The sequence below is a fragment of the Trachypithecus francoisi genome, unplaced genomic scaffold, assembly GCF_009764315.1.
Source record: "Trachypithecus francoisi isolate TF-2019V2 unplaced genomic scaffold, Tfra_2.0 Lachesis_group3, whole genome shotgun sequence".
Taxonomy (NCBI): domain Eukaryota; kingdom Metazoa; phylum Chordata; class Mammalia; order Primates; family Cercopithecidae; genus Trachypithecus; species Trachypithecus francoisi.
Genome location: NW_022681468.1, coordinates 122,092,201 through 122,107,689, shown reverse-complemented (window position 1 = coordinate 122,107,689; position 15,489 = coordinate 122,092,201). Strand labels below are relative to the sequence as shown.

General features: G+C 37.4%; 1 protein-coding gene across 8 annotated transcripts in view; it reads left to right on the top strand.

Moving 5' to 3' along the window:
* Positions 1-15,489, top strand: part of IQCH (IQ motif containing H) — a 256,264-nt gene that overhangs the window by 26,544 nt on the left and 214,231 nt on the right. For all 8 annotated transcript variants that reach the window (XM_033189642.1, XM_033189645.1, XM_033189641.1 and 5 more), the window contains exon 4: positions 2,295-2,412. In XM_033189642.1, coding sequence (XP_033045533.1) covers positions 2,295-2,412 — 118 coding nt within the window. The remainder of the gene's footprint in view (positions 1-2,294; positions 2,413-15,489) is intronic.

The following is a 15,489-nucleotide window of genomic DNA, read 5'->3' as shown; positions in this document are numbered from 1 at the left end:
ATTTCAAGATCACTGATTTTGTTTCATTGGCCATATTCAATATATTGATAAGCCTATGAAAGACATTCTTCACTTCTTAAAACAATGCTTTTTATTGCTAGCATTTTCTCTTGATTATTTCTTAAAGTTTAAATCGCTCTGCTTACATTACTCATCTTGTCTTGCATGTTGTACACTTTTTTCATTAGTGCCCTTAGCCTGTTAATCAGAGTTATTTTAAATTTCTGGTCTGATAATTCCAAAATCTCTGGCACAGCTGAATCTGGTTCTGATATTTGCTTTGTCTCTTCAGACTGTTTTTTTCTTTCCTTTTAGCATGCCTCATCATTTTTTATTGAAGCCTATATACCATCATTACATCATTGGGTAATAGCATTTAAGATAAATAGGCCTTCAGTGTGAGGGTTTATGTTTATCTGACTAGGAGTTACACTGTTTGCTATTAATTGTTGGCATCTGAGCATTTCCTCTAGTATCTTTGTTTTTTTTTGTTTGTTTGTTTGTTTTTGAGACAGAGTCTTGCTCTGTCCCCTAGGCTGGAGTGCAGTGGCGTGATCTTGGCTCACTGCAAGCTCTCCCGGGTTCACGCCATTCTCCTGCCTCAGCCTCCTCCTGAGTAGCTGGGACTACAGGCGCTCGCCACTGCGCCTGGCTAATTTTTTGTATTTTTAGTAGAGATGGGGTTTCACTGTGGTCTCGAACTCCTGACCTTGTGATGCGCCCGCCTCGGCCTCCCAAAGCAGTATCTTTGTTTTTATCACTCTTTTTGTCTCCTGTTTTGTCTTTGGGTTTCCCTAGAAACCCCTTCTTAAAAAGAGTCTAAACTTTGCTGTCTTTCATCTATAATCTTCTGTTATCAGGGGCTCTGTAAATGTGGTAGTAAGGTGTGTGTAGAAGGAAGCATTCTATACTCCTATAATTAGGTCTCAGTCTTTTGGTGAGTCTTTGCCCTGGGCTGTTACCTTGACAAGTTTTTCTTAGCATTTCCTCCCCTTTAGTGAGATAGGAAGGCTAGAGTGGGTGGAAGTTGTCTAATTGCCCTTCTTCAGGTCAGATAAGGCTTTGGTAAGACAGTTTCCTTGAGAGCTTGCCTTCATTACAGAGAATAGACCGAAGAACAGAGCTCCCCGGGAATATTCCAAAATAGCTATTTCCTTCTCCCGCTGCTGGATGCAGGAGCAGATTCTCTGATCTTCACAGTGAGAACACGTTGGGGCTCTTGGAGGTAAAACTCACAACAGTATGGGACCCTCTAAGATTCTCCTCCCTGCCCCCAGGAATTTTTAACTCTCAAGCTAGTCCACACTGAGCCTCGAGAAATGTGTCGATTAAAGCTTAAGTGTTCTTGTCAGTGCAGGTTCCAACAGCTGACTTCTCTCAGGCTTCTGCTCCCTGCAAGCTATGATGCTTTATACTACTCCTCTCTCCAGCTTTCAGGACAGCAGTTTACCCTGTGATCTCAATGCTCTGATAGATAGAAGAAGAGTTGTTTTTGGTTCATTCAGCTTTTTTCTTGTTGTGAGAATAGGAATGACAACTTCCAAGCTTATTACATGTTGGAGTGAAACTAGAACTCCATCAGTTGCTTTTTAATGATAATTTTGCAAAAGTGGGTATCACAATAGAATCAAGTTATTGAGTTGTATTGAGTTATTGGTGGGTGAGTTTTGTTAGTAATAATTATATTGATAATCTTAAAGATCTTGAACTTGCTTTCAAATTAAAAATTTTAAGACATAACATACCACACAAATACTCATTCTTACAATTTTATTTTTTTTTATATTGCACTCCCATGGAACTATGCACTGCTTAATAAGGAAAATGTTTAACCACCTTTGATATTTAAATCTTTACAACTATATAAAATAGCAGAGATTTCAAGAATATAAGTATTAACCACTTAGGGACCATCATTTTGCATATATTTAACATTGGCTCTCCTGTAATTTGATTTTATTAAACAAAATACAACATTATGTATTTTCTTTTACCAAGAATGTTTTATAGTGCAGTAATTCTTTCAGTTGTTAATCATATAAACTCAGCCAGAAATAGAGCTTTTTATTCATGCTATAATGGTCTTTATCAGACTTGGAAATTCTTATGCTTAATAAAACGACTACAGTTTTACAGTGGCAAAAAAGATAAAGATTAGTTTAATTTATTGTAATTACTGATAGAATATTTCCTATAAAATATAAGCTTAATTAGGAAGCATTGTTTTAAAATTACAATTTGAGAAGCTTTTAAGATAGCAAATTTGATTTTAAATTCCATTTCTTTTTACTTAGGTTACTTCCAACTGTAATTGATCAGAAATCATTTATTTTCCCTCAGGAATCTGAGGGTAAACTTTGGCAATCCCAAAGACAGCACAGTTCATCTCTGCCTGTCTTTCCAAGAGCAAAGGTAGGAATAGAGAAATTCATAGAGACAGAAAGTAGTTTAGTGATTGCCAGGGGCTGGGAGGAGCAGAGACTAGAAGTGACTTTTAATGGGTATGAAGTTTCTTTGGGGGATGATAAACATATTCTAGAATTATATTGTGGTGATGATTGCACTACTCTGTGAATATAGTAAACACCATTGAATTATATACTTTAAAAATGTGAATTTTATGGTATATTAATTACATCTCGATGAAGCTGTTAAAAACTTTTTAAAAAAGAGTAAAGTAAGAAATTTGCTTTGTGTTCTAAGTTAGAAAACATAATGAATGTATAGGTCTGTTTCTAGAATTTCATTTTATAGTTGTTTCAGGTATGTTCATGGCATAGTCAATTTCTACAACAAAAGAGCTTTCTTCAGAAGAAAATAAATCAAGACATAATGCCTTCACATTTTTTAATAGAGCCAGGTGGCAAGGAATAGAGCTCAATACGTTTCTGACTTTGCCTCCATTGAGTGTTCTCTCAATTTTGTATCTGTTTTGTCCCTGTCTTAGTTCAGGCTGCTGTAACAGAATACTGTGAACTGGGTGGCTTAAACAACAGAATTCTATTTCTTACAGCTCTGGAGGCTGGAATTCAAAGGTCAAGGTGCCGGCAGATCCGGTGTCTTGTGAGGTCTTTCTTCCTAGTTTGCAGACAGCCTTCTTCATTTGTTTCTTCACATGGGAGAGAGAGAAAACCAGCAAGCTCTTGTGTGTCTTTTTATAAGGGCATTGATCTCATTCATTAGGGCTCTACCCTCATGAGCTAATTATTTCCCAAAAACCTCACCTGTTAACACCATTACATTGGGTTAGGATTTCAACATATGGGTTTTGGTGGGCGGGGGGAGGCGGGGCACAAACATTCAGTCCATAGCACACCCTGACTTAAAAGTAATACTAGCTCACCTCTTTTGGGTAGCAGGAACTGTTTTCAGTACTTTGAAAATACTAACTTGTTTGAACTTCAGAACAACCTTAGAAGGAGGTGTTATTATCATTATTATTAAGATAGAGTTTCACTCTTGTCACCCAGGCTGGAGTGCAATAGCGTGATCTCGACTCACTGCAACCTCCGTCTCTCAGGTTCAAGCAATACTTTGCCTCAGCCTCCCGAGTAGCTGGGATTACAGGCACCTGCCACCACGCCTGGCTAATTTTTGTATTTTTAGTAGAAATGGGATTTCACCATCTTGGCCGGGCTGGTCTTGAACTCCCAACCTCATGATCCACCTGCCTCGGCCTCCCAAAGTGCTGGGATTACAGGCATGAGCCACCGCATGTGGCCAGTTGTATGACTTTTTACATGTCTATCTTCCCACTAGATTATAAGCTTAATGAGGGCAGTACCTGTATCAGTTTGTTCATTGTTATATTATGCCTAGGGTGTGGGCCATAGGCTCTTGACCTCCTAAAAGTTTGCTGAAAATCACTAACATGAGGCAGATTGATTAGTAGGAGAAAAGGCATACGAGTGTATTTAACATGTATACACAGGAGCCTTCAGTATGAAGACCCAACATCCCAATAAGTCACAGAAGCTTATGTATCATCTTGGGGTTGCAGAAAGAATGGGGGCTCAGGGCATGGCCAAAACCAGGTTATGTTTATAAATCAGGTTCAGTGGTAAAACAGGTTATGAGAGGGAGAAAGGAAGAGGCTTGGCTAGCAAAGACGGCCTTGTGTATAGATGCAGCCTCCCTCAGACAGAATAGATGGCAAATGTTTCTTTTCAGTCGTTTAAAGGTATCAGACTCAATCTCTCCCAGATCCAGGAAATGACTGGAAAGGGGAGCCTTGGCAGCATTGATGGAGATTCTTTACAGAAGCAAAATTTCTCCACAAACGACAGCTTTGCAGTACCACTTCTGTTTGCTGGCCCTGTGGCAACTATTTCAAAATATGTCAGAGATATATATTTTGGGGTAAAATATTTGTATTTCCTTCACAGAGGATTCTGCATCAATGTTTGTTGAATGGATAAATGAAACCACCACAGTGATCTCTAAGAGTGTGCTCATCTCCATGTAAAATATCAGTTCAGGCTCCTGTGAACTCCCAAAGCCCTACCTCTGTCCTTGCACTTGTTACACTGGGTCTGTCAGCCACTCTCTGAGGAGTGCTTACTGGGTGCCCACGATTATTAGAGGCTGAATAAGACAGATCAGATCCCTGACATCAGAGAGCTTATATTCTAGTGGGGAAAGACAGACCATCAATAAGATAATACCAGATAATGATAAAAGCTCTGATAAAATAAAACAGAATGCTGTGATAAAGGGAGCTTAAATTTCTCATCTTCTTTACTGGTTTTTTTTTTTTTTTTTTGAGACGGAGTCTCGCTCTGTCGCCCAGACTGGAGTGCAGTGGCCAGATCTCAGCTCACTGCAAGCTCCGCCTCCCAGGTTTACGCCATTCTCCTGCCTCAGCCTCCCGAGTAGCTGGGACTACAGGTGCCCGCCACCTCGGCCGGCTAGTTTTTTGTAATTTTTAGTAGAGACAGGGTTTCACCGTGTTAGCCAGGATGGTCTCGATTTCCTGACCTCGTGATCCGCCCGTCTCGGCCTCCCAAAGTGCTGGGATTACAGGCTTGAGCCACCGCGCCCGGCCTTCTTTACTGTTAAATCACTTCTTCAGTCATTTTTTTTACTTGTTTGGCCAAGAATCTCAGGAGGTCCACAGATGGTCCCCAAGACCAGAGATTAGATGGAGGTCTCTGATTTATAAGAACAATGAAATAAGATGTATGAAATTAGGCTAATTTAGAATGTATAATTGCTATTATTGTTCTGGGAAAAAAACAAAACAAAACTATGACCAGAAATTTATTTGCCCCAAAGAACTCTGAATCCTGACTAATGTTCATGAAGATGCACTGTGTTCTTTTAGATGCTATGAGGATGGGTGAGCTTCTCTTAAAAAGGGGCATGGACTATTTCCCACCCTGACTTTGCCTCCAGAGCCTGGATTACTATTGTTGTATTTCTAATATCTGTGACATCTGCTTAAAAATGCATATCCTCTGACATTAAAAAGAGCCCTAATTTTGCACTGTAAAGTCAAAGACAAACAATGCTGTCTTGCCAGCTGTTACACATGCCTACTACACCAACATAAAAGCTTGTATTATTAAGTAATTTTGAAATCCAACTGGGATGTTACTACCTTTAATTGTCCACTTCCAACCTTTTAAACCAGGTGAAACCCCAGTCACTTCTTTAAGCTCTGTCTCCCCAAAAGTGGATAACTGTTTTTGAAATTCATACCAAAAAGCTTATATGACAAACAGTTAGGAGTTGCTCAATTGTAATTAAGAATCATCATTTAAAATTGTTTATTAAGCCTCTTTTAATTTGAAAAAGCATACTCAGAAACATTTACAATTTAAAAAAGAAGGGTTACACTAATCTTTCACTTTCTGAGGTTTTCTCTTGAAAAAAATAGAATCAGTGAGTAGCATTGGAATATAAAGTCTAATTTTCAGAATTTGCAGATAACTGGACGAAATCAATATGGGCCCCATTTTTGCTTATTAAAATACTAATTTTTAATTTTTTCCTCCAAATGTATCAGTAATACATGCTTGTTGTTGTGACAAACATAATATGAATATGTAAAGGCAAAGCCAGTTGTTTAACCCGCACCCTCTACCAAACTACCCAATTCCACGAGGCAACCAGTGTTAACAGTGGGTTTATTTGTCCACTCATTCCCCTTTGTAATAGTGTATACAGTCCAAGTACATATGCAGATATGTAGGGTTTGAGTTGGTTATGAATTTTTTTGCTTTTACTGAAACAGATAACATTTTGAGTCATGCAAATAAAAACCATTTTTGTTCATAAATGCTATATATGAAGTTATGTTCATGCAATTATTTGCATAAAATATATGCTATTTTATGTTTATAAAATAGGATAGAAATGTAATATGGTGTGATATTTCTGAGTTTTTTTTCTATTGACTCTCCATGACAACAAAAGAGGGAAAGTGGGACCCTATAGGTTCTGGGGTTGAGTCTAAGGGCCCCAAAGTAAGTGGGAAATATCTTTGATAGCTCATGCTTTGGCATATAAATTATAGCAGTTTTTCACTCCATTTCATTATATATCCATTTTTGTTTCAGTGTAAAAGTAATGGATTTTACTTCAAAATATTTAGATAAAACTCATGCCCCAAATAATATATCTCGTTTATTATGTTCCTGTCACACTACCACATACTCCCAGTAGTGCCCCAATTTGAGATGTAGAGGATTGTACAGCATCAGTATATTGATTTACCAAACATTTTCAAATTTTTATTTATTTCATTTATTTTATTTTTATTTTTGTGAGTACATAGTAGGTGTACATATGTATGGGGAACATGAGCTATTCTGGTATAGGCTTGCAACGCATGATAATCACATCAGGGTAAATGGGGTAGCCATCACCTCAAGTTTGCATTTATCCCTTGTGTTACAAACAATCCAGTTATACTCTTTAGTTATTTTTAATGTACAATAAATTATTACTGACTATAGTTGCTCTGTCGTACTATCAAATACTAGTTCTTATTCATTCTTTCTATTTTTTTGTACCCATTAACCATCCTTCCTTCCCCACTAACCCACACTACCCTTTCCAGACTCTAGTAATCATCCTTCTACTTTCCATCTTCATGAGTTCAACTATTTTAATTTTTAGCTCCCACAAATAAATAAGAACATGTGAATCCTGTCCTTGCTTGCCTGGCTTATTTCACTTGACATAATGAAGTCCATTTCCATCCCTGTTGTTGTAAATGACAAGATCTCATTCTTTTTTGTGGCTGAATAGTACTTCACTGTGTATATGTACCACTTTTTCTTTATCCATTCATCTGGGCTTTTTGTTTGCTTGTTTGTTTTTTAACTTTTAAGTTCAAGGGTGCATATGCGGATTTGTTACACAGGTAAACTTGTGTCATGGGGATTTGTTGTGCAGATTATTTCATCACCCAGGTATTAAGCCTAGTACCCATTAGTTATTTTTCCTGATCCTCTCCCTCCTTCCACCCTCCTCCCTCCAATAGGACCCAGTGTATGTTGTTCCTCTCTATGTGTCCATGTGTTCTTATCACTTAGCTCCCACTTATAAATGAGAACATGTGGTATTTTCTGTTCCCACATTAGCTTGCTAAGGATAATGGCCTCCAGCTCCATCCATGTCCCTGCAAAGTACATGGCCTCATTCCTTTTTATGGCTGCGTAGTATTCCATAGTGTATATGTACCACATTTTCTTTATCCAGTCTATTATTGATGGATATTTGGGTTGATTCCGTGTCTTTGCTACTGTGAATAGTGCTACAGTGAACATGTATGTGCATGTATCTTTGTAATAGAATGATTTATATTCCTTTGGGCATATACCCAGTAGTGGAATTGCTGGGTCAAATGGTATTTCTGGTTCTAGATCTTTGAGGAATTGCCACACTGTCTTCCACAATGGTTGGACTAATTTACATTCCCACCAACAGTGTAAAAGCATTCCTATTTCTCTGCAATCTCACCAGCATCTGTTGTTTCTTGACTTTTAAATAATCACCATTCTGACTGGTGTGAGATGGTGTCTCATTGTGGTTTTGATTTGCATTCCTCTAATAATCAGTGATGTTGACCTTTTTTTCATGTGATCATTGGCCGCATGTGCGTCGTCTTCTGAAAAGTGTCCATTCATGTCCTTTGCCCACTTTTTAATTTTTTTTTTCTCAGAAATTTGTTTAAGTTCCTTACAGATGCATGCTTTGTCGGTTACATAGTTTGCAAAAATTTTCTCCCATTCTGTAAGTTGTCTGTTTATTTTGTTGATAGTTTCTTTTGCTGTTCTGGAGCTCTTTAATTTAATTAGATCCCATTTTTCAATTTTTGTTGACAAAAATTTTGTTGCAGTTGCTTTTCTCATCTTTGTCATGAAATCTGTGCCCATGCCTATGTCCTGAATGGTATTGCCTAGGTTTTCTTCCAGCGTTTTTATAAGTTTGGAGTTTCACATTTAAGTCTTTAATCCATCTTGAGTTAATGTTTGTGTGTGGTGTAAGGAAAGGATCCAATTTCAATCTTCTGCATATGGCTAACCAGTTATTCCAGCATCATTTATTGAATAGGGAATTCTTTCCCTATTGCTTTTTTTTTGGTCAGTTTGTCAAAGATCAGAGTTGTAGGTGTACAGTCTTATTTCTGGGTTCTCCATTCTGTTCTGTTGGTCTATTTGTCTGTTTTTATACCAGTACCATGCTGTTTTGGTTACTATAGCTTTGTAGTATAATTTGAAATCGGGTAATGTGATTCTTCCAGTTTTATTCTCTTTGCTCAGGATAGCTTTGGCTTTTCTGGCTCTTTTGTGGTTCCATATAAATTTTAGGATTTTTTTTCTAGTTTTATGAAGAATGTCATTGGTACTTCAATAGGGATTGCATTGAATCTGTAGATTGCTTTGGGTAGTATGGATATTTTGACAACATTGATTCTTCCAATCCATGAACATGGAATATCTTTCCTTTTTTTGATATCCTTTTCAATTTCTTCCATTAATGTTTTGTAGTATTCATTGTAGAGATTTTTCACATCTTTTGTTAATTCCTGGATATTAAATTTTATTTGTAGCTATTGTAAATGGGATTACTGTCTTGATTTCTTTTTCACATTGTATGCTGTTGGCTTATAGAAATGCTGCTGATGATTGCATGCTTATTTTGAATCCTGCAACTTTACTGAACATGTTTATTAGTTCTAGTAGTTTTTTGGTGGAGTCTTTAGGTTTTTCTGAATGTAAGATCATATCACCTGCAAACAAGGATAATTTGACTTCTTCCTTTCCAATTTGGATGCCCTTTATTTCTTTCTCTTTTCTGATTGCTCTAGCCAGGACTTCACATTACATTCTATGTTGAATAACAGTGGTGAAAGTGGGCATCCTTGTCATGTTCCCAAACTTCGGAGAAAGGCTTTCAGTTTTCCCCATTCAGTATGATACTAGCTGTGGGTCTATCATATATGGCTTTTATTTATTTAGTTAGTTGTTTATTTATTTATTGAGATGGAGTCTTGTTCTGTCACCCAGGCTGGAGTGCAGTGGTGCGATTTGGGCTCACTGTCACCTCTGCTTCCCGGGTTCAAGTGATTCTCCTGCCTCAGCCTCCCAAGTAGCTGGGATTACAGATGCAGGCCACCATACCCGGCTAATTTTTTTTGTATTTTTAGTAGAAATGGGGTTTCACCGTGTTGGTCAGGCTGATCTCAAACTCCTGATCTCAAATGATCCGCCCACCTTGGTCTCCCAAAGTGCTGGGATTACAGGTGTGAGTCACTGTGCCCGGCCTATATATGACTTTTATTATGTTGAAATATGTTCCTTCTATCGCCACTTTCCTGAAGGTTTTTCTTGTGAAGGGATGTTGAATTTTATCAGATACTTTTTCAGCACCAGTTGAAATGATCATATGGTTTTGTCCTCTACTCTGTTGATATGAGGTATCACATTGATTGATTTGCATATGTTGAACCCTCCTTCCATTTCTGGGGTAAATCCCACTGGTCATGATGAATTATCTTCTTAATGTGTTGTTGAATTCAATTTGCTAGTGGTTTTTTTTTTTTTTTTTGAGATTTTTGCATCAATATTCATCAGGGATATTGGCCCATAGTTTTTTCTCCTTTTAATGTGTTTTTCTGGCTTTGGTATCAGGGTAATACCGGCCTTGTAGAATGAGTTTGGAAGTATTTCCTCTTCTGTTTATTGGAATGGTTTGAGTAGAATTGGTGTTAGTTCTTTTTTAAATATGTGGTACAATTCAACAGTGAGGTCATCGGGTGCTGGGCTTTTCTTTGCTGGAAGATGTTTTATTATGGGTTCAGTCTCACTACTTGTTATTGGTTTGTTTAGATTTTGGATTTCTTCATGGTTCAGACATAGTAGGATGTATGTGTCTAGGAATTTATACATTTCTTTTGAATTTTCCAAAAATCGGAAATAATCCCTCATAGTAGCCATTAATGATCTTTCGAATTTCTGCAGTATTGATTGTATTGATTATATTAGCTCCTTTTTCATCTCTGATTTTATTTATTTGGGTCTTCTTTTTTTTTCTTAGTCTGGTTAAAGGTTTGTCAATTTATCTTTTCAAAACAATTTTTTGTTTCATTGATCTTTTGTACTTTATTTCATTTATTTCTGCTCTGATCTTTATTATTTCTTTTCTTCTGCTAATTTTGGGTTTGGTTTTCTCTTGATTTTCTAGTTCCTTTTTTCGTTGTTGTTGTTTTGAGACGGAGTCTCACTCTGTCACCCAGGCTGGAGTGCAGTGGCCGGATCTCAGCTCACTGCAAGCTCTGCCTCCTGGGTTTACGCCATTCTCCTGCCTCAGCCTCCCGAGTAGCTGGGACTACAGGCGCCCACCACCTCGCCTGGCTAGTTTTTTGTATTTTTTAGTAAAGACAGGGTTTCACCGTGTTAGCCAGGATGGTCTCGATCTCCTGACCTCGTGATCCGCCCGTCTTGGCCTCCCAAAGTGCTCGGATTACAGGCTTGAGCCACCGTGCCCGGCCGATTTTCTAGTTCTTTAAGATGCATTGTTAGGTTATTTATTTGAAGTTTTCCTTTTTCTGGATGTAGTTGCTTATAGCTAGCTATAAACTTCCCTCTTAGCATTGCCTTCACTGTATCCCACAGGTTTTTGTATGTTGTTGTGTTTCCATTATCTTGTGTTTCAAGAAATTTTTCAGTTTTCTTAATTTCTTCATTGACCCACTGGTCATTCAGAAGCATATTGTTTACTTTCCATGTATTTACGTAGTTTCCAAAATTGTTTTTGTTATTGATCTCTAGTTTTATTCCATTGTGGTCAGAGAAAAAGCTTGATGTTATTTCAATTTATTTTGAATGTTTTAAGTGACCTAACATTTGGGCTATCCTTAAGAATGATCCATGTGCTGATCTGCACATAGAGCCTTCTGCAGCCATTGGATGAAATGTTCTGTAAATATCTATTAGGTCCATTTGATCTGTAGTGCAGATCAAATCTGATGTTCCTTTGTTGATTTTTCTGTCTGGAAGATCTGTTTGATGCCGAAAGTAGGGTGTTGAAGTCTCCAGCTCTTACTGTATTTGGGTCTGTTTTTCTTTTTAGTTCTAATAACATTTGCTTTATGTATTTTGATGATCCAGTATTGGGTGTGTGATATATATATTTCCAGTTGTTACATCTTTTTGCCGAATTGACCCATTTATCATTATATAGTGACATTTGTCTCTTCTTATAGTTTTTGTCTTGAAATCTATTTTGTCTGGTATAGCTACTCCTGCTCTTTTTTGGTTTCCATTTGCATGGAATATCTTTTTCCATTCTTTTATTTTTAGTCTATGTGTGTCTTTATAGGTAAAATGCATTCCTTGTAGGCAACATATCATTGGGTCTTGTTTTTGTATCCATTCAGCCACTCTATGTCTTTTGATTGGAGAGTTTAGTCCATTTACATTCAAAGTTCTTATTGATGACTAAGTTAGGCACTCTTCTAAGCACTGGAGGACTTGTCTTTGAGAATATGTTGAAGGAGATAGACCAATAAACATCATCTGAGACAGAGAGAAGCACTGTGGGCTACAGAATCAAAGAGAAAGGGTGGGCTTATGCAAACTTGGTCAGGGATGGGAGAGGCTTTACAAAGGCAATGATGCCTGGGCTGAGTCTCAGCCAGCTAGGATCGGAGAGGAAAGGTACTCACAGTGGAGGAAATATGCAAATACATGGCCATAAACAAGAGTATGGCTTATTTGGGGGGAACCCAATGAATTCCTTGTGGTTAAAATGTAGACAGTATTGTTTGAGGACAATCAAGAGATGATGTTGAAGAAGAGATAAGGGAGAGGTAGATAATGATGCAGCTTGCTAAGATTATATCATGTGAAAGAGTTTAAATTTACATTAGTGACAAAGAGAACTATTTATAATTTTTAAATAGGGAATTAGAGAATGACATGATCATAATAGTGATTTGAAAAGATAGTTTTGTCAGCAGTGTGGAAAAAGACATTGAAGTAGGAGGTAGACTCTGGGAACTTCATCATCCAATTTGTGGCATTCCAGGTGAGAGATGATGAAGGTCTGAATTATTGCAGTGATCATGGGCATAAAGAAAAACAGACCATGATTAGTGGTAGAACTAACATGACTTGATGATTGGGGGATTAAAAAGAGAATGAGAGAGTCGGTGATAACCCACAAGTATCCAGCTTGGAGACTGGGTGGTAGTTACACCATTCATTGAGATGGGAGACATAGGAAAAGGAGCAGATATGTTGAGATGATGATTGGAGTAGGCAAATAAGATTAATTCAGTTTCATACAGTGTTGAATCTGAGATACTTGTGGACCCTTCCAAAAAGGAAATGCCTAACAGGCAGCTGAATGTACCTACCTGTAGTATGGAGGTCAGAAGAAATATCTGAGAATAAGCTATAGATTTGCTCTTATCAACATTTAGGGGTGGTACAAGTCAGAGAAGATGGGATCTCTCAAAGAGAATATCAAATGAAAATGATGAGTAAGTAATGTAGTTGAAATTTCCGATCACAAATCAATAAGAGGTTTTCAGGTTTAAAAGCATAATTTTAAAAACCAAACAATAATGTATATTACACAAACTTCCATGTAACAAAGTTTGAGTCTAAGCCTTTTTATTCACAGTCTAAAGATTCTTCCAAATAACTTTTGGCCGTTTGACATCACATGCAGCATCATGATGACAGACTGTTTTTTTTTTAACAACTCTGACTTGTGAAGTTGAATCTTTTGTCTTCTTTTGACTGGTAATATAATTCTGGGGCATAATGAAATATAATAAGGTTTCTTTTCATTGTCTTATTTGGTCCAACTCATAATTTCATATTTTCCTTAACTTAATTCCCAGCCCTGAAAGTTAAACACCTTTTCCTGAAAATCAGTGGAAGGCTTCTGTCAGAGCTGTTCAGTACCTGAATGATTATATAAACTGGTGACACCAGTTCTCCATAGCTTTGAAAATCCTAGAGTCTGTTCTATGAGATTTGCTATGTGGGTTTATGACATAATTTCTCCATCTATAATAACTTTTTTATTTTAATGCTGCATCAGAATGTAATCGTTTAAAAGGTGTTTTAGGCAAAAATCAGAAATACTAGTGTAACTTAAATTTTAAGCACCTGTGGTACTTCTAGGGCACAAAATTCTATTGTGGTGATGATGGTATGAACATATGCTTACTCATGGCTAGTCTGAGTTGCACAATTGCATCACAGCTTACTCCTGTGGGTAGTGACTGGCAAGATTCTTTTGACATCACACGTAAGAAAGGCTGATTTCAGAAATGTTAAAACTTGAAAACACATTTTTTTGAATAGAAGAAATATAGCACATATCATACAAGGCTTTACCCTTAGCCTAATAATTTCAGTGTTGAAAGCATTCTTGGAGATTTTATTTTGTAATTTTGAAGGCCATTAAATTGTGAAGGCAGTTTGTGAGACAATTCAGATTACTCAACAAACTTTGAGTGTCACATTTGTGCAATTCACTGTGCCCAGCTCTGGAATGCAAATACAGCATGATCCGTTTCCACATGGAATGTAGTATAGCGGTCCTCCTTGGGAGCCTTGGGAAATGCAGGGAGACTTCTGGGGTTGTTACAATGTTTTTGGAGCACTGTTGGCCTTTAGTGGGCCAAGGACACTAAACTTTCTATAGTCCATAGGATTTTCTGCACAAGAAGAGCTATCTCTCTCGCAATGTTCATAGAATCTACTCTGGAAAACACTGCAGAAGACAGACACACAATAATTATTCATGCAAGACCAACCACTAGGGCAGGGACATACTATCACTGTGTTGTAACTGTCTCATTCTAGACAATACCTATTGTTCAGCTTGGATACCTACCTTGTTTACCGATGAAACTCAGAATAATTCTGGGCAAAAGCAAAAGGGTAAAGCCATTCCAAAGAATGTGATGTAGGCAGTCTAAAAGACAGGTTCCAAAAATTGGAATAAATGCATAGTTTCCCAAATAGCACAATACCTGGCACATGGGAAAGTACTCAATTTGGGGTATTATTATGATTATTAACCTAATACTAGACTCTCCTGGAATCTCAATTTTGAAAGGACTTCAGCAGTCATCTGATGCTACCCAGGATAAACACCAGCTCACCCCAAGTTCCTTAAAATGGATGCCTCAACAATCAAACATTAAAAAAAATATTGTGCTCTAGTATGATACAGCAATATACGTTTGTGTCTAACCTGGGAAGAATCTTTAATTTTGTGAATTTTGATCTCATTAAGAAAGGCGATTTTCAAAATTTCACCCAAGCTAAAGTTTTGAGGATTTTTGACATTATGAGGCATAATATGGTAAAAGATCAAAAACTGAAAATGTCAGAGCAGGCAAGGGTTCCTTCACAAATTTTCGCTGTAAGTTATACCTCTATCAGGATAAACATTTTGCTGATGAGATGGCAAGTTGGATTGTATAGAATAGATTGGAGAGAAGAGAATGCCTACAAGGATCCACTGTGAGTTCTGCCCTCTCATTAGAATGTAAGCTTCATAAGAGCAGCAACTTTTTGAAAGTATTTGTTTCCTTTTCCATGGCTTCTAAAAACCCTTTTTATATGAAAATATTCAAATATACCTTCTATAGACTGAATGTGTGTGTATGTCCCCCAAAATTCATGTTATTAAATAAATCCTAATGCACAGTGTGATGGCATTTTGAGGTATGGACTTTGGGAAGTGCTTAGCTCATGAGAGTGAAGTCCTCATGAGGGTGATTAGTGCTCTTATAAAAGAGGCCCTAGGAAGCTTCCTTGGCCCCTCTTCCATAGGCAGTCACAGTGAAAAGATGGCCATCTATGAACCAGAAGCAGACCCTCACCAAACACTGAATCTACCAGTGTCTTGATCTTGAACTTCCCAGCCTCCAGAACTGTAAGAAATAAATGTTGTTGTTTATAAACCATCCAGACTCTTTTTTTGAGACAGGGTATTGCTCTATTGCCC